At 40.8% G+C, this 27,804-nt stretch overlaps 1 protein-coding gene across 6 annotated transcripts in view; it reads right to left on the reverse strand.

The window, feature by feature from the left end:
* The window catches only part of ITGB6 (integrin subunit beta 6), a 59,551-nt gene that overhangs the window by 27,017 nt on the left and 4,730 nt on the right, over nucleotides 1-27,804 (reverse strand). For 2 of the 6 annotated variants that reach the window (XM_038142547.1, XM_038142551.1), the window contains 5 exons: nucleotides 19,929-20,096; nucleotides 19,027-19,265; nucleotides 4,549-4,625; nucleotides 3,730-3,809; nucleotides 763-967 (listed from right to left, as the gene is read on the reverse strand). In XM_038142547.1, coding sequence (XP_037998475.1) covers nucleotides 763-967; nucleotides 3,730-3,809; nucleotides 4,549-4,609 — 346 coding nt within the window. In that variant the 5' untranslated portion in view covers nucleotides 4,610-4,625; nucleotides 19,027-19,265; nucleotides 19,929-20,096. Of the gene's footprint in view, nucleotides 1-762; nucleotides 968-3,702; nucleotides 3,810-4,548; nucleotides 4,626-4,729; nucleotides 4,961-19,026; nucleotides 19,266-19,928; nucleotides 20,097-21,183; nucleotides 22,569-27,804 lie in introns of those variants that run through there. The other 4 variants (XM_038142549.1, XM_038142550.1, XM_038142548.1 and 1 more) reach the window with 4 other exon arrangements.

Consider the following 27,804-nt stretch of genomic DNA (forward strand, 5'->3'; position numbering starts at 1 on the left):
GGGTCTGAAAAACTACAAGTAGTTCCAATGGTTGGGGGGGGGGGTTTACAGTTCTTCAGTAATGCCAATAAGCACAGAATAAAAATTTATCGCTATAATTTGAAAAAATATGAAAACATCCCTTCAGCAGTATGCAGCTTTAGAAAATTTAGATATGAAGCTAATTAAAACTAGAGGTAGCACTTTGGGGTCCTATCATATCTTTTAAAATTTTAAACAAAGTCAAAGAGTACACAGAGATTTTATTCTCAGTTCCAATACTGTGACCTGACCTAACTGAATGTCTCCTACTTTTTTTATTCCAAATTTTCTCCAGGAAAAATTCAAATCTGAGGGACCCCAAGGTGGTTCTGGAATGCTACCATAAATGCCACTGGTATCTTGTAAATCCTCAAAGCAAGATTTTATGCTGCCTCTGAGATATTCTGCCAGACCAGCAGGGGAGTGGCACAGGAGCTCAGCTGGGGAGGAGCCAGGGGCTTTCATTCTCTCCCTGCCACTTCACTGGCAAGAGAAGAGAGGAACTAAAAATATATATCCTTTTTTTTTTTTTTTTTTTTTTATGATGTACCCAGCACTACTTAAATTCTTAAATTATTCTGAATGCAGCTGAACCTAGTTTTCATGAGATGAGTCAACAGATAATTTTGGACTCAACACAGGTTTTCATCTTTATTCTGTCAAGATATTTTTGAGCTTGTTCAATCCAAGAAGCTTCAGTTTATCACACTGCCTGAAATAAACCTATGATCTGTGACTTACCTGGTCGCAGCCTCAGAGTTAATTTCTGGGGAGAAATCTGTGTGACATCAGAACTGTTCTTCTGGGATGATGCAGTTAGGGGGTCATTTCTGTGAATTTCTACTTCTGAAATGGGAAACTCAATCAAATTCAGCTGGCATCCTTTGGACAAAAGGTTTTCCAGGGTATCACACCTCCCATGAATTCCAGACGAGTCTGTGTAATTCTAATGCAAACAGAAGACGGAAGGGATGAGTTAAATGTTTTTACTGAGTAGCCACAAGCACCTACCCCACAAAAGGTCAGTCTAACTCAGGGAATGGAAACAAAGGTGCAAGTTTGTGCAAACTAGTGCAGAACTAGGTATAGGCGGCACAGAAACCCAAATTTGCCCTTCATGGGTCATGTCACACAGGTGTATAATTAATGTAACTTACACCCACTTGTTATCCTGGGAGAAACTGCTCTATTGTTGGGGAATGGGAATTGTGCCACTCACTGCATTTGGCTTCTCACAGTACTGGGAATGATAGCACAAAGCCCCTCTGAGCTACTGGTTTTTCTATCACGGGATTATGCCACAAATCCATCAGTCTTTCCAATACAGTTTAGAACTGCTGATTGAAGCACGTCATGCAATAAAAGAAGAGGCCTTGCTGATAATAAACTCCTGGACAACTTGTGACAAACAGATTGTGTTTACTGGTTCTTTTTTCTGACCTACACTTTCTCCTCAGCTCTCACTTAACCGGTTCACTGAAGCAGGCATCAAGTCCTGATCCCTCTGCCTGGTGCCCAGCAGTGACCACAGCCTGTCCCCACTGTTCCTCAGCACCAGTGATGGTCTCAGCATCCCCACACCTAAATTTGGCCCAGCATCCTCCTTGATCTTCTACCAGCCAGAGGAAATCAAAAGCCTACAGATATCAATTGGATATCTCGCAGTTTATTGTCATTACCCAATTCAGAGCATTGATATGCATTCCATTCCACAGCACTGCTACAGGGTAGGTACTAACCTCACATGGTGGTGAAGTTAATGGTTACTTTTACAAAGAGGTTTCTGTGCCTTATTGCCATTTCTCAGAGCTATGTCTAGAGTTAAGATTCTCAAAATCAGTCAGGTGTGTCCTGGAAACTGCTCTGGCCTGCCAGTCCTTTTGACCAAAGCCTGGGCAAAGCCTGGCAGAATCAGCTCTGAAACATTCAGTTCCTGGCAGATGTCATGGAACCATACCATGCATCTGCTCTTTTCTCCTAGGTCTGGGCAAGCAACCCATTAAGGCACAAATATTCTCTAAATTCAGTCACTGCAAAACTTTCCATGCAAAAAACAGGTTTACTTTAAACCTATTAAAAACAGAATGATGACCCTTTTTCCACCAAAATATCACCCTTCATGCCTGAAAATTGTCAGGGATCTTTTATATTTTCATGGAAGTGTTGAGGCACCTGCTGGGAACAGTGGTTTATTATTCTCCAGACTGAACCTGATGCCTTTGCTTTGGCAAAACTCGCCCACTGCTTCTTGAATACAGCACACATAAATTACACATACCATTATAAACCTTTCACAGGGAGATCCATATTGTCTCCTTTATTTACACAGTTTGTAACTTTTCAAAATGTGTGGAGAAACAACCTCATATTTCAAACAATACAATTACAAAGTGTCTTCTTATCCTATAGAAAACAGCTTTGGTCTCTTTGGAGGTGCTTTTGTTTGCTCTGACTCTAAAGCTCCTATGCCTTTCGCACGCTTGATCTGCTGTTTTCTAACAAAGAAATTAATGAGCTTATGAACAAAGAAGAAAAATCATGTTTACTAAAGTGAAGTTTTCAACAGTTCCTCAGTTTTGTTTGGTTTGGCTTTGGGTTTTTTTTTAATCAATAAATTATATTGGGCTCTTTTTTTCCCTGAAAATAAATGGCAGTAGTCAAAATAATGTGATCCAATTTCAACAAAATCCTGATTTATAGTACAGATATAAAGACTACTGCAAACACTCTAATGTGGGGTCTTTTTGCCCTCTATGGTAATATGGTTTGCAAATGGCAAAAGCTGTCTTTTTAGATTTTTTTTTAAAACATGCAGTTTTTTCTTTCTGAGCTATTTCATAAAGAGTATTTTAGTCCCATGCTGTGTCATATTGCTGTACCCAAAACCAACAAAAACTGTTAGCAGCAAAGGTGCAATCCAGAAACTAAAATCAAAAAGGCTTTATTTCTGTCAATAGCTGACTATCTTGTTAATGCTAATGACCTAAGGGCTAGAATATTTACTGTGAAGTGGGGAGATATTATTTAGCAACATTTATAGGAGAAAGTTTTAAAAGCAGAAATGTGAAGTCACTTCCCCAGGGTTGCACTGAAAATCTGAAACAAAGGTATACGAAACAAATTCAGATATATTTTTTAGGTCCAATGTTTTAGCCAAAACACATCTATATCATACGAATGATAAAGCTGAGATTGTTGTCATTCTTAAAATCAACCACAGATTAATAATTTCTAGATGGAAGTTTTACATCTGCAAACTTTTACACTGTTGATACCTGCAAACCTTCTGTTTGAACTGTCTGGCTTGGCATGTAATCTGTAAGATACATTCTGGCTTCTGACTTTGTGTCTGGTGCTTCATCATCAGAGCTGGGCGTGAGCCAGCCCTCGGGCTGATGACCTGAGACCCCCAATAACATTTCTATTTCTGCCTTAGATTTGGAAGGTTGATGTTTTCGTGGTTTTTTTTCAAACAAGAAAACAAACAAACAGACAGACAAACAAACAAACATCTTAACAACCATACAATGAATAACAGACCATGTAGAGTAGATTAAATTCCACTTCTGCTTCCCTGGGAGGCTTCACTAAGTGCTGCATGCGTTACAAAACCCTGGGCTGACCCAATTAAATCAATACTTCATCGTCACTCAGAGTGACTACAAAGACTTCAAGTCTTACTTTGAAATACTTTTTTTATCACTCTACCTCTTGCGAACACCAAGCGCAGTGTGGTCCGGAAAGCAAACAATCTTCACAAGTCACTGTGCTTTCCTGAGAACAGGTCCCTGAATTTAAATCCAAGAAGATAAAAGGCTGTTAATATTATGCTGAATCATTCAATTTATGAAGAAACTTGTCATTTACAGAATGTGGGTGGTGAAAAATGCACATATTTAGCCATATTTAGGATTACTGATAAAATTTCTTCTTAACAGTAGTTCTATTGGTAAAAGATTAACTCTCCAATAAAGATTAAAACCTCAGAATTGCTGGCAATTAACATACCTCCTTTTGCGTGCTTTATGGGTGGCATTCACTTAGAACACGTTAGCTTGTTCCCTCCAGTGCACCTGATAGAGCGTTACATGTGTTTCTGGTATGGTGTAGGTAAGTAATTTCCCACATAGACAGGGATATTAAAAGAACAGATTTATGCTCACTCTGTGTGCCTAACATTGCTTCACTCAGCTCTGTAGATATTTGATATGATTTTTGTCCATTGTGTAACTACCAGAGAAACACTCAGCCATATGTATAATAGGAAAGATTCTTAGCAGATCAAACTGTGATTAGTGAAAACAAAATTGCTCGAATGTCTGTCTCTTTCAGACCTGTTGTGCTATGTAATGACCACCGAAGTGTAGATGAATTGACAATGCAGCCCTACAGCAGTCTGTCAAAGAAAGGTCATTAAATAGAAAGGAAAGATTAAATACAGAAGGCAGAAAGCTATTTCGTGTCAACTTCAAGCAAGAAACAATGCAAAATGGTTTTGAAATGGATCTCCCTGCCCCTGAGCCTTACCTTGCACATAGTTATTTCTTTGCAGAAATAGGAAACAGAGGCAAAGCAATTCAATCCCCATTCGTTTTCAGTGCTGGCTGCATGACAAAAAAATAATAGCTTGTTAATTATCATCTGCATAAAGGTAGAATGTTGTAAAAGCCACGCATTCCTGGAGGGTATGTTTCCAGATGTCACGTACACGGATCGCGAGGAAACTTCAACCCCAGCGGGACGGACCATGAACAAAAGTGAAAACAAGGGCTACCTGGGCAGGTAGAGAGGACAAGCTGTGCACACAGTAACGTGAACATGGTTATCACTTCCTTGTTTTCCTGGACTCCTTATAAGGCATACGGGGAAAATTCATTCAGGTGAAGATTTCTGTCAGTCCCAGTCACTCTGGGTCCTAGAGCAACCCAGCCCAGAGACCGTGTTTGCGCTGTACAACAGCCCTTCTAAAGCTCCTTCAAAATAACACCCTTATTTGTGCCCCGAGGGGAGATGGATCATTAAGATTGCCAAATGACTATACCTGGAGAGAAGAAAAAATCCCAGTTTTTCAGATTTCCTGGTGTGGAATGAAACTCATACCGGCAATTGTGAAGGGAAAAAACCCAAACTAATCACAGATTAAAATTGAGGACTTTGCTTCAGTACTTCAAGATACCAAGTACATTGATTTTATTAACATTCCAAACTGAAAGGCAAATGCTGCAGTTGTAGATTTTTTTTTAATCAATAGAAGGAGGAATAATTTTATTCCCAGTACAGCAACTGACTTGAAAAAAGAATCATGTCAGCCCTAACTCTGCCTAATAAGTGACTGAATGTTCTGCAGCACAGAAGCAACTGCATAACAAGTTATTGCTATCTCTCCTCCACCTTCCCAGCCTGAAATGAACGCAAAATATGTATTTCTTACCACCTTATTAAAAGGAAATAAAATTCTTTATTTCCGGATTCCGTGTCTTCCCATCTTTTATGCTCTGCTAGTATCTGTTTTAAAAATCATTTTTCAAGATGAGTCCTGTCTTTTCGTAAGGATTTGCAATAGTCAAAGTAGGGATGGGTCTGTATTAGTTAAATTCAACATGCCTGAAACATTCCTGGGCATTGAGGCCAACTGGCACAGAAAGACTTGAGTTTATGATTGCAAAGTACCTATTGGGACCATTCTAGCAACCAAATTGTGCCCAGAAATTGTTTGCAGTGAGTCAAATTCAAGAGGTCAAATTCATGCCAGGGAGCATTTTAACAGTCTAATAGCACAGACAATCTCATTCTAGTGCCTGGAAATATTCCCAGGCACATCCAATTTTACTAGTATTTACACAGACTATGAGTAGTTTCAATAGCAACTCACACTGGATTAGACCAGAACCACATTTGCTCTGCCCTTGTGTTCCCACCCCTTTGCTCTCACAAGTCATCGTTCATGTCCAAACATGCTGCGTTTCAAACTGATCCAACCAAAACCCAATCACCTTCTGTGGGGAAGGTGGAGGGCTGGTTTTCATCTGGTTTTGTCCCTTAAACCCTGTGGCTGCCCAGCCCAGAGTTCAAGGCAGAACTGGCAGGAAAGGTGAGAATATGTTAGGCCAAATTTAGCACAGTTTAGGCTGTTGTGGAACCATATCTTAACATTTCTATTTACAACAACATTCCTAAGTCTCCTTCAACTGCTCTCTATGCCTCAGAGTGCCCTTTGTAAAGCACTTGCTCAGCTACAGCAATTTTCTGTAGCATGAAAAAAGTATTGATTAGATTATGTTCCTTCAGTTTGTGAAGACACAACTCTGTGAGAACACTCTATGTAATTACAAAAGGTCAAAAAGAAGTGGAATCCACCAAAAGTGTTTGCTCTTGCTAAGAAAAACATCCTCCTGTAATATGCCACTCAAATACCCTACTTCCCTGGGTCTGACTGACATTTGTGTATGTGTCCTTTAAGATTGTTACTATGTCTACAGCCTTGCAGCCCCTCAGAACCCCGTGCTTTCCCTTTCAGTGTAGAAGGTCACCTTGTCGCTCTTACGGGCTACTGGCCCCTGGTAAGGGCAGCACTTCAAAGCACAGGGCTTGGTGGCAGTGCTTCGGCCACCAGCAGGGTCTCAAAATAAGGACCAGCCAGCTGAACAGCTGGCAATTAGCAAACACTTATTCTTGGATTCAAGATATAAAACTTTGAAGTGTAGAGAGAATTAGTAACACAGCCTACATAAAACTTACAAATTCTATTTGATATTATCACTTCCCCGTTTGCTCATGAGGTAGTATTTTATATAGGTCTTGGCAAGAATAGCACAGCTGGAGGCTGAGTGCCTGCCTCTGAGTGAGGTGGCTGCCAAAGACTATCTGGATTAAGCCTTTCCTGAATAAAATAGCTAAGTCTCGACAAATTATTAGGAATCTATTAGATTATTAAGAGATCTATTAGATCTCTCTGGATTGTCTGGAGAGAGCAGAGAAAGAAAAGAAAGTAGCAGAATAAACAACAACAAAAACAGAGAAGGAAAAAAAATTGAGAGCAGGACCCTAAGAGAAAGAGATACAGTGCGCACCAAGAGTAAACCTTGGGCAAGGTAAGAATGCCTAGACAGGAAGCAGACAGATGATTCTTGTTTTGAAACAACACCGGTGAAAATGAAAGGTAAGTTGACCAGGAAGTTCCTCTACTAGATCAATGCTTTATTGCTTTAATTATCACTAGAAGAGTAGAATTTTAATCTGGAGTAGCCATGTTGATGTGGGAAGGATGTGTAAAATGCTTTGGGGTCATGGCATTACTTGATTTGACAACAGGGTTCCCATTCTTCATAAGGTTTTTAATACAGTCTCGCATCACCCACCGAAGTTAAAGGCATTAATTCAATGAAATACAACAAAAAGGAAGTTTATGGTACAGAAAGAACACAATTATGATTGTTTCCATCAGCCACTATATCATTTTGGAGCAAATTCTTGTCTCTATTAAATCAGAATTACAGTTTTTAAATGACACATTAGAACAGAAAACAGCTGTTTATCATTCAGTGTAGACAGTGCTGAACAATGCAAGTCTTCCCTCTATTCCTGGCACAAATATAGCCCTGACCTCTCAGCTTCACACACAACCCAGCTCTTAATTCCCAGTGATCTAGTCATACACGCTCATACCCTGAAAGCCTGGAAAAATATGGAGCAATTTAAAGTCTGAATGTTCCCCAGCTGAGATGATTCTCAATATTTACAAAGGTGCAGGGAGACACCTCTCGCGCTTGAGAAAAGCTTTCTCAAGTTTGTGAGGTAGAGTCTCCCTCCCCCAACACTTTTCCTACTCATCAATGCATCGGGGAGAGGCAAAGGGCTGCACTCCTTAGGTCAGAGGCAGGTTGCTTTGTGCTTGAATCATCTGGTGACTTTATTCTCTGTCTGGTTGGTTTCCCAATCAAATCCTCAACGCTCCTGGCAATCTCTAGCTGGGAATCAAAGTAGACTTTAAGACTTCAGTCAAACTTTTTAACCTGAAAGGTAGTAAGTAAAGATTCTACAAAAGTCTATAGGTTAAAACACTTCTCTCCCAAAGAAGACATATGTTCCATAGCTGCATATTCAAGTGCTTCCATACTCTTGGGCCAGCAGCAATGGAAAGCATTTTCTTTGGAAAGTCTGCACAGAAATATATGCCCCAGCAGCGTGACAGACCCAGTTCCAAAGAACAGCAATGGCAGATGTTTCAGAGGGTGCCTGTCAGTTAGCTAAACAATCGAGGCTGAAAAAAGTTTCTAAGCTTGAAACTTTGATTCATCATTGAGGAGCAAGAGATGATGTGAGTATCCACACAGTGGTGTGAGAGCTCTGCACACAGGCCAGTCCAGCACAGACAGAAACCACATGCAAGTACTGCACAGGCACTGCAAGGACTGTCCTGTCTCTGCTGCAGTACAGATCTGACAATGCTTTAGGGAGAGCTGGCAAAAACATTTCAAGAGGAAGCAACAATCCCTAACAAACAGTTGTATTTTATGGGGAAATTCACAGTGAAGGTGAAAGTAACAAATCAGCAAAAGCAGAAACTTTTGCTTCTTTAATTATTTTGCTGCTTTTGTTTTTTTTAGTTGATACATCTGCTCTCTCTTTCTTTATTAATCATCATGCTGGGACATGGGTATTGCTCCAACAGAAAATTACATCCATTCAAAGAAACTGCTGTAAGCATTTGAGTCCTGTATGAGTGACCTGGAGCTTGCTGAAAGTAAAGATCTGACCAGATACAATGATGGAGCTGCTTCATTCCAGCTCCTGTGTTTTGGCGTGTACTAATCTCATATCCCATTAGGGGCCTATGGCCAAAACACTGCCACAGACCCCGGAGAGATGTGGTCTCTCCTACCCTCCAGGTGCTGTTTGCAAGCATGGGGGTGTCTGTAGCCTCTTCTGGAGGGTCACAGGAGATGGAGAATCACACAGAGGAGAGGAATTTTTCCCTCCAGCTCTGAGCAAAACAAGGTGTTGGGAATTGGTGACTCAGGTTGTGATTCATGCTCTGGTCTCCTCTTGTTTCCGGAGCAGAGTGCTGCTGTTAGAGAAGGGCAGGGAATGAAGTCATCAACCTGCCTCTGAACAAGCAGAGGGGCAGAGGAGGCAGGAGGAGGGACTGCTCTGCAACTCTACAGTGAGCAGCAGGCAGGAAACTCAAGGTGTTTTCAATTTGTGTTCACCTTGCCCACAGCTCTGACCTGGCTGGTTCCAGCCAAGGGCTGGTGAGGAAACCTTTGTTCTCAGGTTTTTTGGCATGGGTGAGCAATGTGAAAGATTTGTTTGCTTTTCAGATTTGAAAACACTCTCACACTCAAAGAGAAATAATCAGACCTCTGAACTGCAGAACGGCTCAGGTGGAACTCGTAGGAAAATGGCATGGGACTGCCAATCAGCCCACGACACTCAAATTATGCCAGGGACTTCCTCACATCCCCTCAAATTTCACTTTGGTTTGTGTTTGCTTTTCTTGGTTACACGGCACCCCTTGCTTTCCCTACACTATAAGAATGTGGGGCAGAGACAGCAGAGCAAGATCAGTGCAGGGAGGTGATCATGCTGGGGATGGGAACTACACTGAACGCTGACTCCACAGCTTCTCCGACCCCTGCACTCTAGCTGAAGAGCTTTTCATAACTTACTTTGTTCAGATTAATGCTTAATTCAAACCAGACCTGCAGGTCCCATCACAGAAGGGACAAGGCCTTGCTATTGCAACAGCACCAAGGGAAAGGCAACCCTGTATCCCAGCCCTGCAGCAGGCCAGGCTTGCTTTTGGAAAGACTGTAAAGTTGGGTAAACACAATGTCTTCAGGCCTGACCACCCATATGTAAATTCTAAACTATGGAGCTGGAATTAAATCGCTTGAAAAAAGTGATAATGCTCTGGTTTTACGCACAGAAAATAATTTTACAGCTGACCTTCCTGTGCTTAGACAGAGGTATAGTGCTTTGTTAAAAAACAGGGTTTGAATAAGGTTCTCTTAGAATAAGCAAAACAGAATGCTTAGCCTAGCACCTAAGCAGCTGCTAAATAGTGAGAAAGTGGGCTCAGGTACTGCATGAAAGCAGCTCCATTTCTGAAGCCTCCCAGAGCCATTCTGGGCTGGGCCAGTGTGGTTCCCTTTACAGACACCCAGCGCTCAGGCCACGCGTCCTCGCCAGCGGCTGCCGTCTCTTTTTGGGAAAAGAGCAGAATTTATGGTTTCAGAAGCCTTTTGTGCAGAGTGCTGCCATCTTATGGCTACTATGCTCCTCTGGAGGAGGAAAATGAGCACTCTCAAACTCAGATGGGAAAAAGGTGATACTGAGAGTCCTACTACCTTTTAATAATACTTTGCTTTGTGACTTATATAAAAACCTTTGGAGGTATTCACACCTTTGTAAAACTATGTATTCACTTACGTTATATTAGAATTGTAATTTTGTTTGCATCCTTTTTTCAAATTCCATCTCTCACATTAAACAGAACATTACTTCCATTGTCTTTTTTATAAGCTTGGTTACAAGCTTCTGAAGTGTCAGGAATCATTTGCAATACCTTTATCAGTGTAAATTATTACTGTACTTTATAAATCTTGCCTTATTCTTATGTGTTTCTTCTGAAAGCAGGAAGGAAATTTAAACCAACAGTGTCTGCTCACATGCAAACAGGAATACTGGAAAAACAATATGATACAGAATGATTACTGCTTCTACAATTCTTAAAGTACTGGTCAATATTAACTGCCAATATTAAATATCCAATAAACCCATGCAAAACTAGGAATATGTAAATAGAGCCACCTCTAAATAAAAATAAAATCAAACTAAATAAATTCCAAGTATTTTGCTGCGTAATACCAAAATAATAAGGCAGAGCAGATTTTCTCTAACAATGTTTTCCAAGAGTTCAAAATGATTAATCATGTAAATGCTGTCAATAATATTAGATCCACTGATAGATCCACTGATATCTTATCCTTCTTATCTCATGTTTGTTGTGCTGTAGTTTGACAGTTAACAAACAGATTAAAATTTTAAAACAGACTTTAAAAAAGTTAATTCTTACCATTTTGTAGCATGTCAGTATGACACAGGCCATAGAGTCATGCTTTCTGTCAGAACCAATAAATCAACAGAAATTGCAAGAAGTACTATTGCCACAGTAATAAAAATGAGAGGGCACAACACTGCAAAGTCTCTTATAGATACTGAAAATACGTCCTTTCACCTTACACAGCTGTCTTAATAAACTTATGGAAATCCACCATAAGTCTTGTCAGACTGCTTGACTCTCTGGCAGAGAGGCAAAGAGAAAGTGGCTCTACTCACCGTTATGCAAGAACTACGTGAATTGTATCATCCCATTTGCACGCAAATAACTTCCATTTTACTGTGATACCCACACCTACAGTGGTTTGTCCCTGTCACTCTTACTAGAAGACTGTATCAGAGACTTTGTTCTTCTCATAGCTGGAAACTGCCTCAGCTCCAGCCTGGATGGACTAACTTTCAATATATATCCATTTATTTTAATGACAACATTGTCTGGCAACTTAAATAGCTTCTTTCCTCCCTAGTATTTGCCCTGCCCTTCTTTCCCCTCCCCTTGATGTATTTATAGAGAGCAATTGTATATCCCTCATTCTTTGTTTTCTCCAGTACTGCTTTTCTGCGTTTCCTTCAATGTACTTTCCTAATTATGGCTGACAAACTGTTCTCAGTACCCAGAGAAGCTTTGACCAGAGGAGCCTCCTACAATGATGTTTGTGCTCAGGCTTCCCTTATTTGAGTCTCCTACATGATATCTAGGGAGGACCGTTTTGGCTTTTCCCATGGCTCGGCCTCAGTTCTCTCAGGATCCTTCCACAACTGACCAAGACATTCTGGTCTTCCTCTTACCCAACCAACTTGCCACAATTTACAACAGAAATCATTTTTACCGCAGTCTGGGTGTGATCCAGCACTTGCACTATTAAATTCTACCTGACACCTCCAGGTCTCAGTTCCTTCATAGTTTTCTGTATTTTATCTTCGCGCAACTGTTTATTATTTCTTGCAAAATGCATACGAAATTTCATGATTACTAAGGTTAGTTAATGAAGCTGTAGTCAGGTTACTTTTTCCTCTGCCTTTTCTTTCTCCTATGTTTTGGGAGATCTTTAAAGCAAAACTTTATCCTTCACTTGAAAATTTATTTTTTCTTCTTTGAGCAATTTAGGATGGATAACAAGCACCTCTTCACTATGGGCCTACTGCACCTTGTTTATAAATTTTTAAGATTTGTAAATGTTAGCTTTTATTTCTACAGATGCTTCCATTTTTCTCCAAGATCTGGACCATCATCTTTACAGAAAAAAAAGGAACAGCATTTGTTTGGTTTGGGCAGTACCTACACAGTCTTTAATCTCTACCAGAGAGAGAGTACTTGCCACCTACCAGACTCCCTTTTACTTGTGTGATAGGAGAAACTTACACTTTTTCAAATATTGTTACAGATGGTATGTCTGCAAACTTGACAGATCTGACTGCACCCTCCTCTTCCAGGTTCTCAAAATACCATTTTCACTGATGATCTGGTATGGTGGGGGCTTTCACACTAATATTTTCACATTAATATTTTAATTTTAACTTTCACACCTAATATTTTAATTTCTTTTTTAAGGATTTGTAAGGTGCTAGCAGCACTCTTCATTGTCTCCTTACAGTACAAATTAGAGATTTTTAAATTATTATTTAAATTAAATTTTAATAGGCTTGGAGCCTTCATCCAATTAATATCACTAACTAATTTCTTTAGGTACAATACTTCACAAGGATAAATTTTGAGAAACCAACGGGCCTATTCTCATTCATTCTTTCATTTTTTTTCAATTTAACCAAGTTGGGATAACTTTAGCTCGGTTATTTTCTACAACCAGCTGCTCTATGTCATCACTACCTAACAAAGATCACCTAGAATAGTATCATGGTAGCCCAGCGACTGCTTGCTGATGCAATCTGCCAGCTATTACACCCTGGAATAACTGGCTTTACTGTTATCAGCAACATTTGCTTTATACTCTATTTCTGACGAGTTAAAATCTCCCGCAGTGAGGCAATGCTTGGGAGCTTCTCTTTCATGCCTGCAGTCATCCGAGTTAGACCTCTCTGGAAAATGTTGCTCCTGAGTGGCCCTTCAGAAGACCTTTAGCTTGACAGATTCCATCCTGCCCAGGCCACCTCTCTCTGGTTTTATTTCTAGTTTTCTTAAAAGACTACACATTAGTTTAAGTGTGTTTCAGTCATAGATCACCCATCCACCATCCTTCACTAATCGTGGAAGATTTGGGGTCACCTTGGATCCTGCAGCTCTAGCCTGCATTTGCAGTTTTTGTACACGAACATCTCATCTCATCTTCTATGACAATGTGCAAATTATTTTTAAAGTGTCACATTCCTTTTATTCCTAACACCCAGGCCACACACACCACATTCCCACATGTGTCAATGTTGATTTTGCCTGTCCATTTTTCTTCCATCTGATATTTCTTTCTCCTTAACTTATTCACCATGCTCTGCTTTTCAGAACCAGGCATCAAAATTACTTACAAGTGTCCCCCAATATCCTCTCCTATTTCTTAGAATTCTTTTACTGATTATACTGATGTGTGTGTGTGTGTGTGTATGTTGTTATCATCTATTATTTTGTAACATTCTACATGATCTGTTATACTATAATGATAACAATTATAGCAATCTTGGTTCCAGAAAATCAATGCCATGTTTGCTCCAACAGAGTTCATCCAGTTTGTGTGAAAAATCCTCCTTCTTCTCAAAAGTTAAATTCTTTACAGCACTCCACATAACACCAATTCTTAAGACATCTGCTGCTCTTTATTATCTTGCATGCTTTAACACACCCTCTTCAGGAATGAAACCCTGCAGTGGGAGATTTTCCTTCAGGACAGACCTACTCACACAGATTTCCTTTGGTTTTTGTTCTTTCCACTGCTCATTCCTTTAGTCTTTTATCCTACAATGTGATCTAGTACAGTTATATTTCATCCCATAAATGATTGCAGTGCCAGTGGCACTAAAATGGCTTCTGTTTTATAAATGGAATAAAAAATAAACTGCATGCACATACTGTATGTGCATTTTCCTGGAATACAATCATTTTAGCTTAAAACTATGTTCTAATAGTACTGCTGAACTTATATTTATGAGGTAGTTCTAAAATAGCTTCTGTTAAAATAAGTGTTTTTGCATGAAAGAACTAAAGTGAAAGCTTGAATATACTTTTGAACTTGAGTAGCTTTGTGAAATGTCTCATCAGTTCTCCTGAAGATATTTTAGTCATTGGGAGTTAATCATTACCTGAAATTATGGGATAAAACCTATTCAAACCCAGTCTACCATGTAGTGTTGTGTTAGGGAAGAAATGCAGACACTGACTCATAGCTGTCAGTTAATTATTCAGTCAGTCATAATGTGATTCTTTCCAACATTATTTTTCTTTTGATCTATAGGTAAGATCTATCTCATCTGGTGGATGAGATTTTCTCAGTTAGAGGAGGACCCTGTCCACCCTAATCAATGGAGACATTTGAGTGTCAAACTAGCAGAGGAACACCACAAAATTTTAAAGCAGTACAAGAAAAAGGTAAAGAAGTCAATGAGTTAACATTAATCTGGATGAGGCATCTGAGTGCCCTCTAAAATCAGAAAAATTGTTCTTGGCAAAGTCTGAGAGCAACAGAAAAAAAAACCAAGAAAAAAAATTCAAACAGGTCAAACACTGGTTTGCTCCCAGGACCATGCCAAGTCCTGGATATGGCAGCAATCAAACCTGCAGGGAGCAGCAGACCCAGGGCTTGGGCTGACACACAGGAGGTGCCTCACTCTGCAATTTCCATGGATACAGTCAAGGGCAAACTGGTTCCTAACTCAGGTGCATCAGATGCTCCAGAGCACATTTTCTTTCTATTCTGCAAAGCCAGGCAAGTTCCTCTCTAGCTGTGTAGTGTGTCAACTTTCTTGCATGTAGGGAAAAGAGAAACACCTTCTTCTCCCTGTGTCATATTAATAGGAAGATAAGACAAGATGGGTAGATGAAGTAACAGTCAAAAATCATGGTAAAAATTTGAATTTAGATTATCTAAGAGTGTCAGCACTTGTGGAAAGTGCCTATTTGTCACGTTCTCATGACATCACAATTTTCTGTCTAATTTTGTGAAACTTGATCAATATTCACAGTTTTAAGCAAACGGAGAAGTAAACAAAACCACTGTAGGTATTTATTCAGACTGTGCTGACACACAGCTATTCACGATGCCTGTGCATCACATTACTGATAAAAACATTCATTTTTACTAGGTCTCCTACATCATCAGCTTGCTCAAGGGGAGTAATAAAGCCTAGTTTTCCTTCACCCTGAACTGATGTTTATATTCTCTTATGTTACCATCTGATTTATCCCAACCACTTTAAAAAGAAGCGTTTTTCTCTTCTTTCCCTTTTGCTTCAAAATCCCCTCTTAAGTATATTTGCTGTGCTTGTGGGTTGAGCAATGACAGTTTGATTTAGCTAATGCTTCTGAACTTGCATATTAACTAATCTTTCAAGACTTGGCCTTTTGCTGACATTCTTCTAAGTTCATGGTCTTTAGGGTGCATAATTTTCTTCATGAATCTGGTATTGTGCTGCTTCTGTTATAGTGAAGGTTGAGGAAGGTTTTTGCTCAGAAGTAGTTTCTCTCCTCTTACAACTAGAACAAATCCATGCTCAGGAGCAGACAAAGCATCACAAGCTCCAACCTGGGCAGCCTTCCTGGCTGAGGAAATTCCTCAGTGCAGTTCTTGTGGCAAAAATCTGACAATCTCTATCTGTTTACAATGTCTATTAACACTCTGAATAACAGCACAGGCACCACAGAGGCCTTGACTCTATTCCACAAGGATGGCAGGTAAATATTGCCAGAAAAATAACAGTCCACTGTCAGGAGCAGGGAATTTCCAAATCTGAGCCTGAAAGCCTGGGTGGAGGACAGCCAAGCACAAGAGATGTGGAAGCCAGGAAAGGGTCAGAAAGGGAGCAAAGCTTGCTGAAGTTGATTTTAAACAACCATTTGAGATATTGGCTGTGGTTGTAATATCCACTGCTGTTGGATGAGATTAATTGCTGCTAGCATGGTTCTCAAGGAGGGAAGAAAGGATGCCAAGGTTCATCATTCCAAGTAGGTTTTCTGCCCTGGGGAGAAACGGCAGCATTTGTATTCTCTACCCCCAGACGGTTCCACTGAGTGAAGAAAAACCAATTTCTCCATGATCCTCATAAGACACCTCTGCAGACTCAGCCAGAAGGCTTTATCATACAAGTGCCATCCCTAAGTAGTCTGGCAGAGCCTCATTTCTTTCAGGGGCAGCTAGTGCTAAATGAAACCCCATTTGGACCAGGCTCTACCTCCCACACAAGTGGCCTGCAGAAGGCTGAGGATTGCCTTACCAGCCTTCAAGCTATCTGGGTCCCAGCAATGGGAAACAAACCCTGAGGAGATGCCTACCCCTGGCTTCACAACTCTGTACCCCAGGAAAGGATGAGATCCATTGCCAGAGCCCCACTACTCCAGTTCTGCTCTGCTAAACTCTATCTGCTTTGGGTGCTACTGGAAAAATTGCTGAATACAGAAAATCAGATGAATTTCTGTTTTCTTATTAATAGGATACCAGAGAGCAAGACAGATCAGAGTTTTGAATACCATTTTGATGCCAGCCAGGTCACAGATGTCTGATTTAAGAAGTATATTCCTATCTTCCTAAACTTTGAAAAAGAAATATTGTTAATGACAGGACTGGCATTTCATGCACTTCCCCTTCACTCTTAACTGATAGCATGAATGTTTAATTAAAGCTTTGGCAGAGAAGTAGATCAGGACTACTGTATCATTTTCCCCTCAAGGCGTGCTTCAGTAAGCTGATGCAGATTGTTTGGTCAGTGAGATATATCAATATTGTAAGGAACCATGTGTCAGGCTGAACACATTAAAGGCTGTGTTAAATTTTAACATAGGTCATGAATCACTTAAACTAATTCAGCCAACCAGATTTAGTATGAAAAGTATGAGTAACACGGGGCTGTTTCTTGTTCTGGTTTTATATAAGCAGGAGGATGAAGCACCTGAGCAAAGGTTCATATGCAACAACAACTGTAACTCTGCTCATGTAGGAATGGTTCAGATATTTGGATCACAATGCAAAAAGATCTTAATTCTCATTTTGTTGAAAATATCATTATAGCTTTGTGAGAATTAAAATTTTGACAGCTTGGTTTGGGGGAGCCTTCTAAGGCCATCAACTCTGACATAAAATAATAAAAAGTATATATGAAATGAAACATTTTTAAAATGTTTTCCCTGACATCTCCTGAAGAGAGAACAGGGAATGTTCAAAGTGAATGCTGCCTTAATTAGTTTTTCTCTTTTTCACCATTTATTGGCATTGTTAGCTACATTTTCTTACAGAGGTGTTCAACTGCAAAGTTGTTGTGGGTTAAATTGCAAACATAGTCATTAAAGTGCATTGAATAGTCTTTTGGCTTTACTTGCACAAATAATGACTGTATGCTCTACACAGCATGATAAGTATTTACATGATCTTACATACTTTGAGCAATATGTCATCATGATTCACCATTCTTTATCTCTATTTATTTTTGCTGATTTTACTTCTTTTATAGCTCACCTCTGTCTAGACTAGCACACAACTCCTTTTAAACATAAGCTTAACCACACCTAGACATGCAAGCTCAGCTGGGCAAAGAGGTGATGTTTTCATCAGATTAACAGCTTGCCTTTCTATTTCAGTAGCATGGAAATAACCTTGTTCTCTGGAAAAAAAGCTTTATTTTTTTCCTCCTTGTTGTAGGATGTGCATTGATGAAGCATCTGACAATGACGTTCACTGAGGACTATTATCAAAAGCACTTGCTGCAATAAATTTATTCATTCACCTTCTGCACATTCTTGGTAAGCCTGTGGTATCTCAGAACCTGTGCCTGTCACTGGGGACAGCACAGAAGCACTCACTGAGCTCTGCCAGAGGCAAAGGCATCGCTTTTGGCATTGGGAATGGCAGTGGCTCCAGAGTGAAAGGCCATTGTTCGGAAGTGGCACAGTCATCAGGGCTGGTGGCACAGCAAAAGCAGCGCTGAGAGCATTGCAGCCAGCGATGCAGTAACAGGTCTATTCATAGCCCTGCTTTTCCCCAGGGGATGGCGTCTTGCGAGTGACTTCATTAACTGCTGACAGCAGACAGACTGCGCCGCGCGGGGAGCGAAAGGGAAACACTCATCAGATGGCCCCAGCCACAACTGAGGAAATGCACAGAAGAGATAACTGGCAAGCGTGGAGCTTTCCTCGCTCTTCAGGAGAAGTTAGTCACATCCCTGAATGCAATGCTCTGTTTCTTCTCTTTCAGCAGGGCATACAGAGTTGCCCCGCACAAAGGGTGCTGCTGTGGATTCAACGCACTCTTGGAATCTGCCCAGGCTGTAGAACGTGGCATCTGAATTCCAGATCAGTTGCTAGTTGTAAGAAAACCCCCCCCCCCCCCCAAATATCTTGGCATTTGTTTCTTTTAAAAGTCAGGAGAAGACAGCCACCAAGCCTTGTTACCTGTCATTGAAATCCTTGCTGTGTGTGACCTCTCGCACTGTCATAGAAGTTCCCTCCCTGCGTGGCCAGCAGGATGCGTGTTCTCCTTGGTGTCCCCAAGGCATTTACTCACAGAACAGGGTCACACAGCCCAAATTGCCTGTATCCTTAAAACCAAGGATCCTCACTCCATCCACAAGTTCAAAAACTTCCATCCTTACTGAACCAGCTCTGAGGTTAGCCTGCCCATGCTCTCTACACTCAAAAGGTCCTACTAACTGCTAAAGACCTGAAACACAAGGCTTTCTACATACAGGTACTTCCTCATTTGCTCCAAAAATTTACAGAAAAATGTGTTGCCTTACCTGCTGCTCCCCGGTGCACTTGAACATTTCTCGTGTGCAGAGCAGATTCCCTGGCACTGCAGACATCCTTGCACCACAGCCCAGATTTCTGCAGGATCACTGAGAGCTTCTCTTTTCCACATGGCAGCTGCTTTGCTTCTCACCAGCCCTAAAGTCAAGCCTCTGTTTTAAAAGCACTCCACCATCCTGCTCCTACAAACTTCAGTTTTCTCTGTGGATTCTCCAGGCTCACCAAGTGTCTGTGTTTCAAACAATAAAATTTTGATTACTTTCTTTAGCAGACATTCTACTCTCCAAACCCTATCTCCTATAGAAAGTCTGACAAAAACTGGCCTAAAATGCCATTAGTCAAAATCCTGTTATTCCCAGAGGAGACACTACTGGTCCTTCATAACCATCAGGCTATTTATAGGAATGGTGACAGTGTGTCTAACCCCACAGTACAATGAGAATGAGGCAGCCCAGACAAGACAGGATGATAGAGGCTGTTCATAAAATCAAAACTGGAATTCATGTGCTGTACGTCATTAGGGATTTAAGCAACCACTTTCTTTTCCCATTTCAGAGAGAAGAAATAAAGGCCCTCTTAGCACAGGGACACACAAAACACTGTCACTGAAATACTTAATCCATTATTTTAAAGAATAATGTTGAAGTTTTGTATCTGTTATAATTATAATCTCTCCTTTTTCTGCAGGGCAGTGCTTCCACCTCACAGGCACCTGCTTTCACACTTCCCAAAGGAGCTTCTTCCTCATAAACTGCTCTGTATGTTCCTCTTAATAGACATAAAACCAGGTTCTTTGATCTGAGCAGCAAAACACAATTAGTTCGGGATAGAGAACAGAGGAATCCCAGACAAGCCCCAGACAAAAGCAGAAATGGCAAGAAGGCAGAATTACCTTAGGGAATGCACAAGGAAGTATCAGTGCCAGCTGGGTTACAAATCAGAGCAGCAAGCAGCTGTAATACTCTCCCAAGGAACTGGGTGGGAAGCCAGGCATAAAGAGCAGAGGCAGCTCAGTGTTCACATCATTTCCCTGGGCAGTAGTTAAGGAGCTGGGGGAGCACTGTAAGAAAAGAGAAAAGACATAAAAAATAGCCAGAGATGAGGATCTAAAATTGTGCTAGGAATGCACCTAGTTGAGAATTAGAAAAATCTGTGCAGAGGCAGGGAAATGACATTCCTGGGAGTGGGGCTGGAAGCTGCAATGCCTGGGGAGCCCTACAGTGGGCTCAGCAGGCCACCGGCCCCTTCCCCATGGCCAGGCTACTCTGACATGGGGGCAGACCCCACGGGTCCCAGCTGAGGACCCCTCACCACCAGTACTGACACTTCTCTACCTACAGCAGTAAATAAAGCCACCACCCCATCTCTTCAAGACCCAAACAGGAAGACAACCAGCTCCTATTCCACCCTGAATCATGCCTGGCTGGGGCATAGCCCTTTGGGCTCATGCATGTAGGTGGGGAGGCAAGAGGCCCCTGTGCTGACTCTGGCCATGCTGAAGCCCTGTGGGATGTGCTGCCATGGAACTGACACCCTGTACTGTCCTCTCCCCCACTCCTGCCTGCAAAGCCATGAAGCCCCTTAGCAAACTTTCCTCTTTTTTTGTGGTGATTGCCCAAAGCCCAGGCTGCTCATGGCAGCTGGGGAGCACGAGGTGAGGGGAGGCTGAGGCTGGAGAGGGGCTGAGCTGTCCTGGCAGCCACAGGTGAGAGCAGCAGGTCAGCAGCAGCAGAGATCTCCCCTCCCTCTCACAGAGCCAGCAGCCCAGCCCATGGGCCAGGTGCTGATATGCATTTAGAGATATGTACATAACACCAACCAGAAAGAACCTCCTGAGCTGCTAACATTAATGGAGCACTAGGTCTGCGACAGACTGGGGAATTCTGTTACATACCTTTAAAAATGGAGTATAAATAGCTACCGAACGGCTTGCTAATAGTAAATAGCAATAAAACTTCTCTACCAAATGTAAAAAAATCACATAAAAAGAGAAAGACAAAATTCTTCCCCATTGTGCTTGCCTACTACACACCTTCCAAAAGACATGGCTGGATTTTGGCCTTGATACTTGGAGGAGTATATTGCTAATAACTAGAACTGAATTTGTACTTAGATATGTTTTCCTATACTTCAGGAAAAAATATTACCCAGGTTGTCTGCAGTTGTAGCAACTCATTACCATAATTTTCATTTTTATTTTTTTCTTCATACAGGCACAGAATTAAAAATCAATTTCCTTCTTAAATAAAAATCTGTGGCTGGATACATCCCACGCATAATTCTGTAATTTCAGGTCCTCGTGACTGATTATTTCTTCAGTAATCCCTAAGGATCTAGAGTGGAAAATTTGAAGGGAAAGAAAATGTTTGTTAAACACAACTATGTGTGCCTTAAAGCACAAACAATAAATGAGACCCGAAAATATTTTGCCTGCAATAAAATGCAGACTCCCTTAATCCCCTGAAATTCACTGCTTTTCTTCAGAGCAAACATTTATTGGTAACATACACTTCCCTGAACAAGGTAAAACTCACAGCTGCAAGAACAGCAGTGGTAAACCAGAGGACCAGACATGAAATGAACAAAACCACGTGTAAAATTATTTTTGAGAGGCTCAGTGAAATTAAATGCTGTCATTGCTTAAGAAAATCTATCTCACTGGCTGTATTAAATTTGCCTAGATGCATCCCTGAGAGCAAAAAATGTAGCTGCCTAGCATAAAACATGGAGATACAGAAACCAAACAAACTCCCATGTGAGAACTTTATCAAAGCAGGGAGAATAAAGTCCTTTGTACCCCTGTTATACAAAGTTAAGTAATAGAAATACCTGAATATTTTATGGTATAGATTCATCCGAGACATATTTATTCAGGCCAAAAAACTCAGGCCTACATCCTTGAAGATATTTACTTAATTTTGGTTAAAACTTTGGGTCAGACAAGTGCTAAGTTAAGTTATAACACTTTACATCCTGAAGGACAAATACTGCCTTTACTTGATTTGTAGTTATAAAAGATGCTGTGGGTAGTGATGGAAGCACTTTATATGTTTTTACTTCTACCACAGTGTGGCTTCAATCAGAAACAGAACTTTGTGGTAGAAATTGAACAAATATCATACGTATATATACAACTCATACCCAGAAATTCAACACAGGCCAATTAATTCTATAGAACAGGAGGTGAATTTTACACAGAAGTTGCTGGAGAGGAGGCCTGACAGTGGGGATGGGCTCAGAGCATGGTGCAATCTGTAATAAAGAGCACCTGAAGGATGAATGGACTGAGAAGGGACTTTGTGAGGCTTCAGGAGAGGATGAGCTTTGCCTCTGTTGTCTGCTGACGGGACTGCCGAGCACTGGGCTGGGGACAAATGAAGGCATCACTCAGGGTCTTCCCCAGACCAAACACAGTGCCAGAAGTCACTGCTCAGAACAGAACTGAGCAGTAAATACACGAGTTTTATTCTGTTAGTCATAAGCCTGCGTGGAGTGAAATGTAATGTTGTGCTAATAGACTCAAAGTACCAGTAAGGAAAATTTAGATCAGAATATGACATTCATAATTAATAAAACAGGTAACAATTGCACTATGCAATAAATGGTTACAGGTCTCATGCAGGACTGAATTATTAACAACACCACAGATAATTTCATTGCAATGCTATAATTTTTTTAAAACATTCTTAATGCAGCAAAATATCTGAATAAGCCAGAATGAGCATTATTATTATTATTAATTAGGTTGTATAAATGAGCACTAGTGTTTTAAAAAAATCAAAGATATTAAATTCATTAATGAACAAACTGACAAAACAGCTGAACTTCAAACATAATATTTTCCTAGCCAAATCAATTTCTGGAAAACCTTACAGGGTAAAGGATATACCACTAAATCTTTCATGTTTTTTATGCAAATTATGAAAATAAATGATCATTAATTAATTTATATGTATTTCATGATGAATTATATTCTCTTTTGCAGCCAGTATCATATTTTATTAAAAAAATGGTTGGAATCACAGGGAAATGGTTTAAAAATATTTTTGTAATTCATCAGTTGAATGTACTTTTTAATATTATTAACTGCAAATTAGAGTGATAACAGGAACAGACCTAGAATATGTGCTCTGAAGCCTATAATGATGCATTGCACTACTTACCATTCAGGACAGACCTTTCAATTCAGAAAGTGCTGAATGCATTACCAGGCCCATTGTCCAGAACCTCTGCCAGACATATCATTTGTCTCTATTGTGGTAATAAAGAGATTCCTGGCATTGTGGTATTAAGAACCAGAAGTAATACATTAGTTTTACTTTACCTCTGCTACTTAATAACGAGCGCATACAATAGAGCACACACTTCAGAAGACTATGAAGATAGTATCCTATTGAATGACAGACTGTCTGGTTGATTTACATGAAATACCAAGTGCTTGTATGAGAAAAGGTTAAAATTAGATTGACGAGCAAATGTGCTACCAGACTGCTGGCTGACAAATGGCAAAGTTATGCCAACGTATTACTTATTCTGGAGGCGCCCAAGAAGCAAGCAGGAGGATAGTAATTCATGTGCTAAAATATATTCACATTTAGCATAAACAAAGAGTCCTCAGGGTCTGCAACAGGAACATATTAGCTACACGTAATTTATGCCAACCAGTAAGTCAGTGGAACAATTTCCTTATTAGATATGGAATTTGAATTACTTGTATTTTCTTAAGTCAGGAGTGGGCTGCTCTACTGTCATTTAAATCATTTCAGAATAATGCCCTGATGAATGACTACATTGTTCTTGCAATAAATTGACTGTTGTGCTACATCCTCCTTCCTGCTACCAGCCACACAATGAAAATAGAGATTAGTCATGTAGCTTTTCACAGTGGCTCTTGGATTATAGTCTGGCTGCTTCTTGGTCACCACAAAGAGCAGGCTAGTTCAGTAGTGGTGACTCCTTTCCCTTTCTCTTTTCCTTTCAGGAAGCCCCATTGAGATCCATACTAAAACTTGTTCCCTAAAAGGTGTAAACTAAGGAAAAATTTTGACTTGCCCAGATAAAGGCAGTTTGAGCCCTGAAATTCAGCGGCAAAGATGCATCACAAACTGACCTTCGTGCTCTGGGCATGTCTGCAGGTCTGGAAATGACATTTTATGATTCTATGGGTACAAATATCAATCCATCTGAGATACAGGACACCTCTGCAAGCATCAGCTTTAATGATTAGAAGCTGGATTTTTGGTGATAATGAATAACAGCCAGTCAGATGTGCCTCAATTTTCGTTTATGAACAAAAAACAACATTCTGAAAGAGATGGAAACAAATTACTGATGCCTGCTACTTTTTTACTCATTTTACACAAATCAACTAATTACACAGTGAAAAGCTGTTACTGTATGACGTGGACAATGCAAAACTGTATATTTTTCCCTTAATAGCTGATGGCAATTCTGCAGTTTACTCCTGTGGAATTACAGGTTGGCTATAAAATGAATTTTTCAACATGTGAACATGAATTAAAAAGGAATTTACAAAGCAGACAATATGGGCTTGAACCTGCTCTTCATTGGAACAACTTTTTGATATTTTGTTAATATGAAATTTCATTAACACTAAAGCTTTAACAGACCCAAACCCATTTGCCAACCTGTTTCCTTAGGGAAAAGTGCTCTTATTTCCTTTCCAATTGCCATGACAGACAGCAAGTTAGGGGAGGGAGTTAATTGCCCCATTAGTCATCACCTTGTCAGGATGACTGGCAGTCAGTAGCCTTCAGGCTTACATGAAAAGCTAAAGCCAGTTGAGATCCTCTAAAGTCTGGACGGGAGAGACACCTCTGGACTTGCTGCCCCTCAGTGACACCTGGAAAGCTGGTCCAATATTTTATGCCAGGTCTTTCATATGCCTGTTAGCTCTTCTTCTTCTTCCAAAACTCCTGTCAAGTAACAGGGGAGGGAAACAAAATGGAATTCAAGGTTTGAACCCCATCAGGTTCTCTTTCTAGCCTCCTCCTCCTCCTGCAATACTAGTCTTGCAAGTCATTGATGACCAAAGATATACAGGAACATTTTTGTTACTATCTAAAATAATCCACTAGAGTGCAAAATAACCTCTATAAAAAGAGCAGCCATTTCTGGAAAAATCTCTGCTTTAAAGTTATGATATATTAAATGAAGTTTGCCACCTGAGCCTTCACAAGTAGCTGCTGGAAGCAGTTATTAAAGTAGGTATTAGGCTAGACTCAGCTCTTGTGCAAACAGTTGTAGCTCCCGCGAGTACGATCGCACTGACAGGCTGGTTTCAGTCCTCTAGGCAAGAGAGAGGCAAGAAAGTGAGAGACGCTCACAGAGCATCTGCTAGTTAGATCAAAAAAAGTCTGTCTTGTTGGCAGAGCTATTGTCCTTTGGTCACACCAATCCTAATTTGAGTCCTGCTTGCAGCAGCATATAAAACCTGTGACAAACACAGTCATGCTGACATTGAGCTGGATGCCAAAAGAAGATAATCACAAGTACTTGAGGCTGCAAAGAAAAAAAAATTTAAAACTCAAAAAAACAAAACAAAACAAAAAATTCTGAAGCCACACACAGGAAAGAAAAGCTTTCAGGTCTGAAACTGATGGGGGGGCAGGGGGGAGGGAGGGGTGGAAATTGTGTCTTTTCCCTCCCAGCCCCCCCCCCCCCCCCCCCCCCCCAAAAAAAAAAAAAATCCTCAAAAATTGCAAACACATGCCTGGATCAGATATTTTTTCCAGAAATTCAAGTCTGTGTCTGTGCACTGTTTAGCCTAAAGCTAGGGTGTATGCAAAACAGAAATACTTTATATTTCCAGACTTACAGTATTTTTATTCATGACTGTCTGTGAACTCTCCTACTTGTTCTGATTGCTCTTTGGGTCTTTTATTGTGCCTGATACAGCAATCTGGCCTGGTCCAGAAGTGAATCATCTAATTACTTTGAAGACTGACAAAATCCCTGGCAGAGATTAACAAATGCTTCTTGTAGTCCACATCTAAGAGCAAGTCTGTGCAGGTCAGAGCCACTGGCCAGGCACTGGTGATGAATTGCAAGGCTGTGTCCAGCAGAACCAGAGGGGAACAAAATAATCCAAAATGCATTGGCAACATGATTCTCCCTGACCAAAAGGGATGCTGCAAAAAGCTTCTGAGATCTGAAGCACTAACTGAAGCACTAACTATCCTCTGTGGGTTATGGTTAATTATTCACTAGATTCAAGCTGCACAGATAGAGACAAGCAGCAAAAATATCTATTTCTGCAGGCCCCCCCTTCGCCCACTTCCCACATCTGTATTAGTCATCTGGATTGATATGTAAGAAGCCCTCTTTAGTGATCACAGGTTTTCTTGAATGAACATTGCAAAAAATGAGCTGTCTTTTCTATATCACTTTAAATACTTAGAATAATTGTGGTTTGTAGTTCGGATTTTTCATTTAGCCCTCAAGACACCAATTTACTTTCACAGCTTTATCTACTTCCTGAGAAGGTATTTGTTTGTTTTACACTGTGTTTGGAATGAATATACTTTCAATTGTCATAGCAATAATAAAACAGGTGCTCCCAAGAGTATGTGGAAATAGACTGGCTTTGAATTAATGGGAAAAAGATTTCTAACTCTGGTCTGGGTTGAACCTTTGCAGGCTGCTTGACTTCTCCAGAAGTCTCTTGCTGCTTGTCTCCTTTTGTGTTCATCTGTCACTTACAAGCTACTTACCAATTCTCCCTGATCTTGAATGGAGCACTTGTGTTTCTGGTGACGTTGTGGTTTCTATTAGATTCCTTTATTTTTTCCTCCCCTCGCCTGCACTGAAGGTATCCTTATGTGTTTCGTTAACCAAAAAAATCCTTAATTTTTATTTTCCTCTAATACAGACAACCCTACTGTTATCTTAATGAGGACTAAAAACACCTTCTCAGAAATGTGAGCACTTGCACTGCATTGGCAGTGCACTGCAGAGGCAGGAGGAGGTTTTGCTTTTCACTACAGGTAAATAAACGCTCCATAAATGAATGAATGGGTGTTTACCTTTTGTGATAATTTCGGTTTATCCCGATGCCCTCTGGTGGCTGCGCCGGGAGCTGTTTAAGCTCTGGGTAAGCTCAGCGGCTGCAGGAGGCTCTGCCCTCCCGGCTCCTCGCACAGCACCAACAGCCAGCGGCGGCAGCACAGAGAGCCCGAGTCCGGCCGCCACCGAGCATCCCTCGGAGCCCGGGGCCCTGCACCCCTCACTCACCTTGAGAGCCCAATTAAACAAGGGCAGCCCCAACAGCTGGCTTTGCTGCTGTAGCACAAACTGCTTAGGAAATGAATTGCAGGCTCGAAGAAGGGCAGCAGCACGCACTGCAGGGCTGAGCAGATGACCTCCACTTGGAAGAGAGGAGCTGTGCATATGTCGACTGTAATACAGGAATGGTATGGTTTGTCCTGAACCGTTTTTCCAGAGAAGACTGGCTGGTTTCATCCATAAAATACTTTTGAGGAGATGAATTTCTGTAACTGACTAATTTTTTGTTGTTTTTTCATAACTGAAATCTGGATTTTCAATGCTGTTGTCCAAAATTCACCCTAGAATAGAGGGCATGGCTTGCTGTTTCTAGAGACTCCGCAGCAAAGACAGAGCTAGACCACTCTTAAATATGAACAGTTTACCTAGAAACAACTTAAACCCCAAATGTTCCCACTCTTGTGCGCAAGCTTACTTCCCTGCTGCTGGCTTTGTTCCATAACTTCTGCAGCTCAGGGCACAGT

Source organism: Motacilla alba, chromosome 7 (genome assembly GCF_015832195.1).
Source record: "Motacilla alba alba isolate MOTALB_02 chromosome 7, Motacilla_alba_V1.0_pri, whole genome shotgun sequence".
In the NCBI taxonomy this organism is placed as follows: domain Eukaryota; kingdom Metazoa; phylum Chordata; class Aves; order Passeriformes; family Motacillidae; genus Motacilla; species Motacilla alba.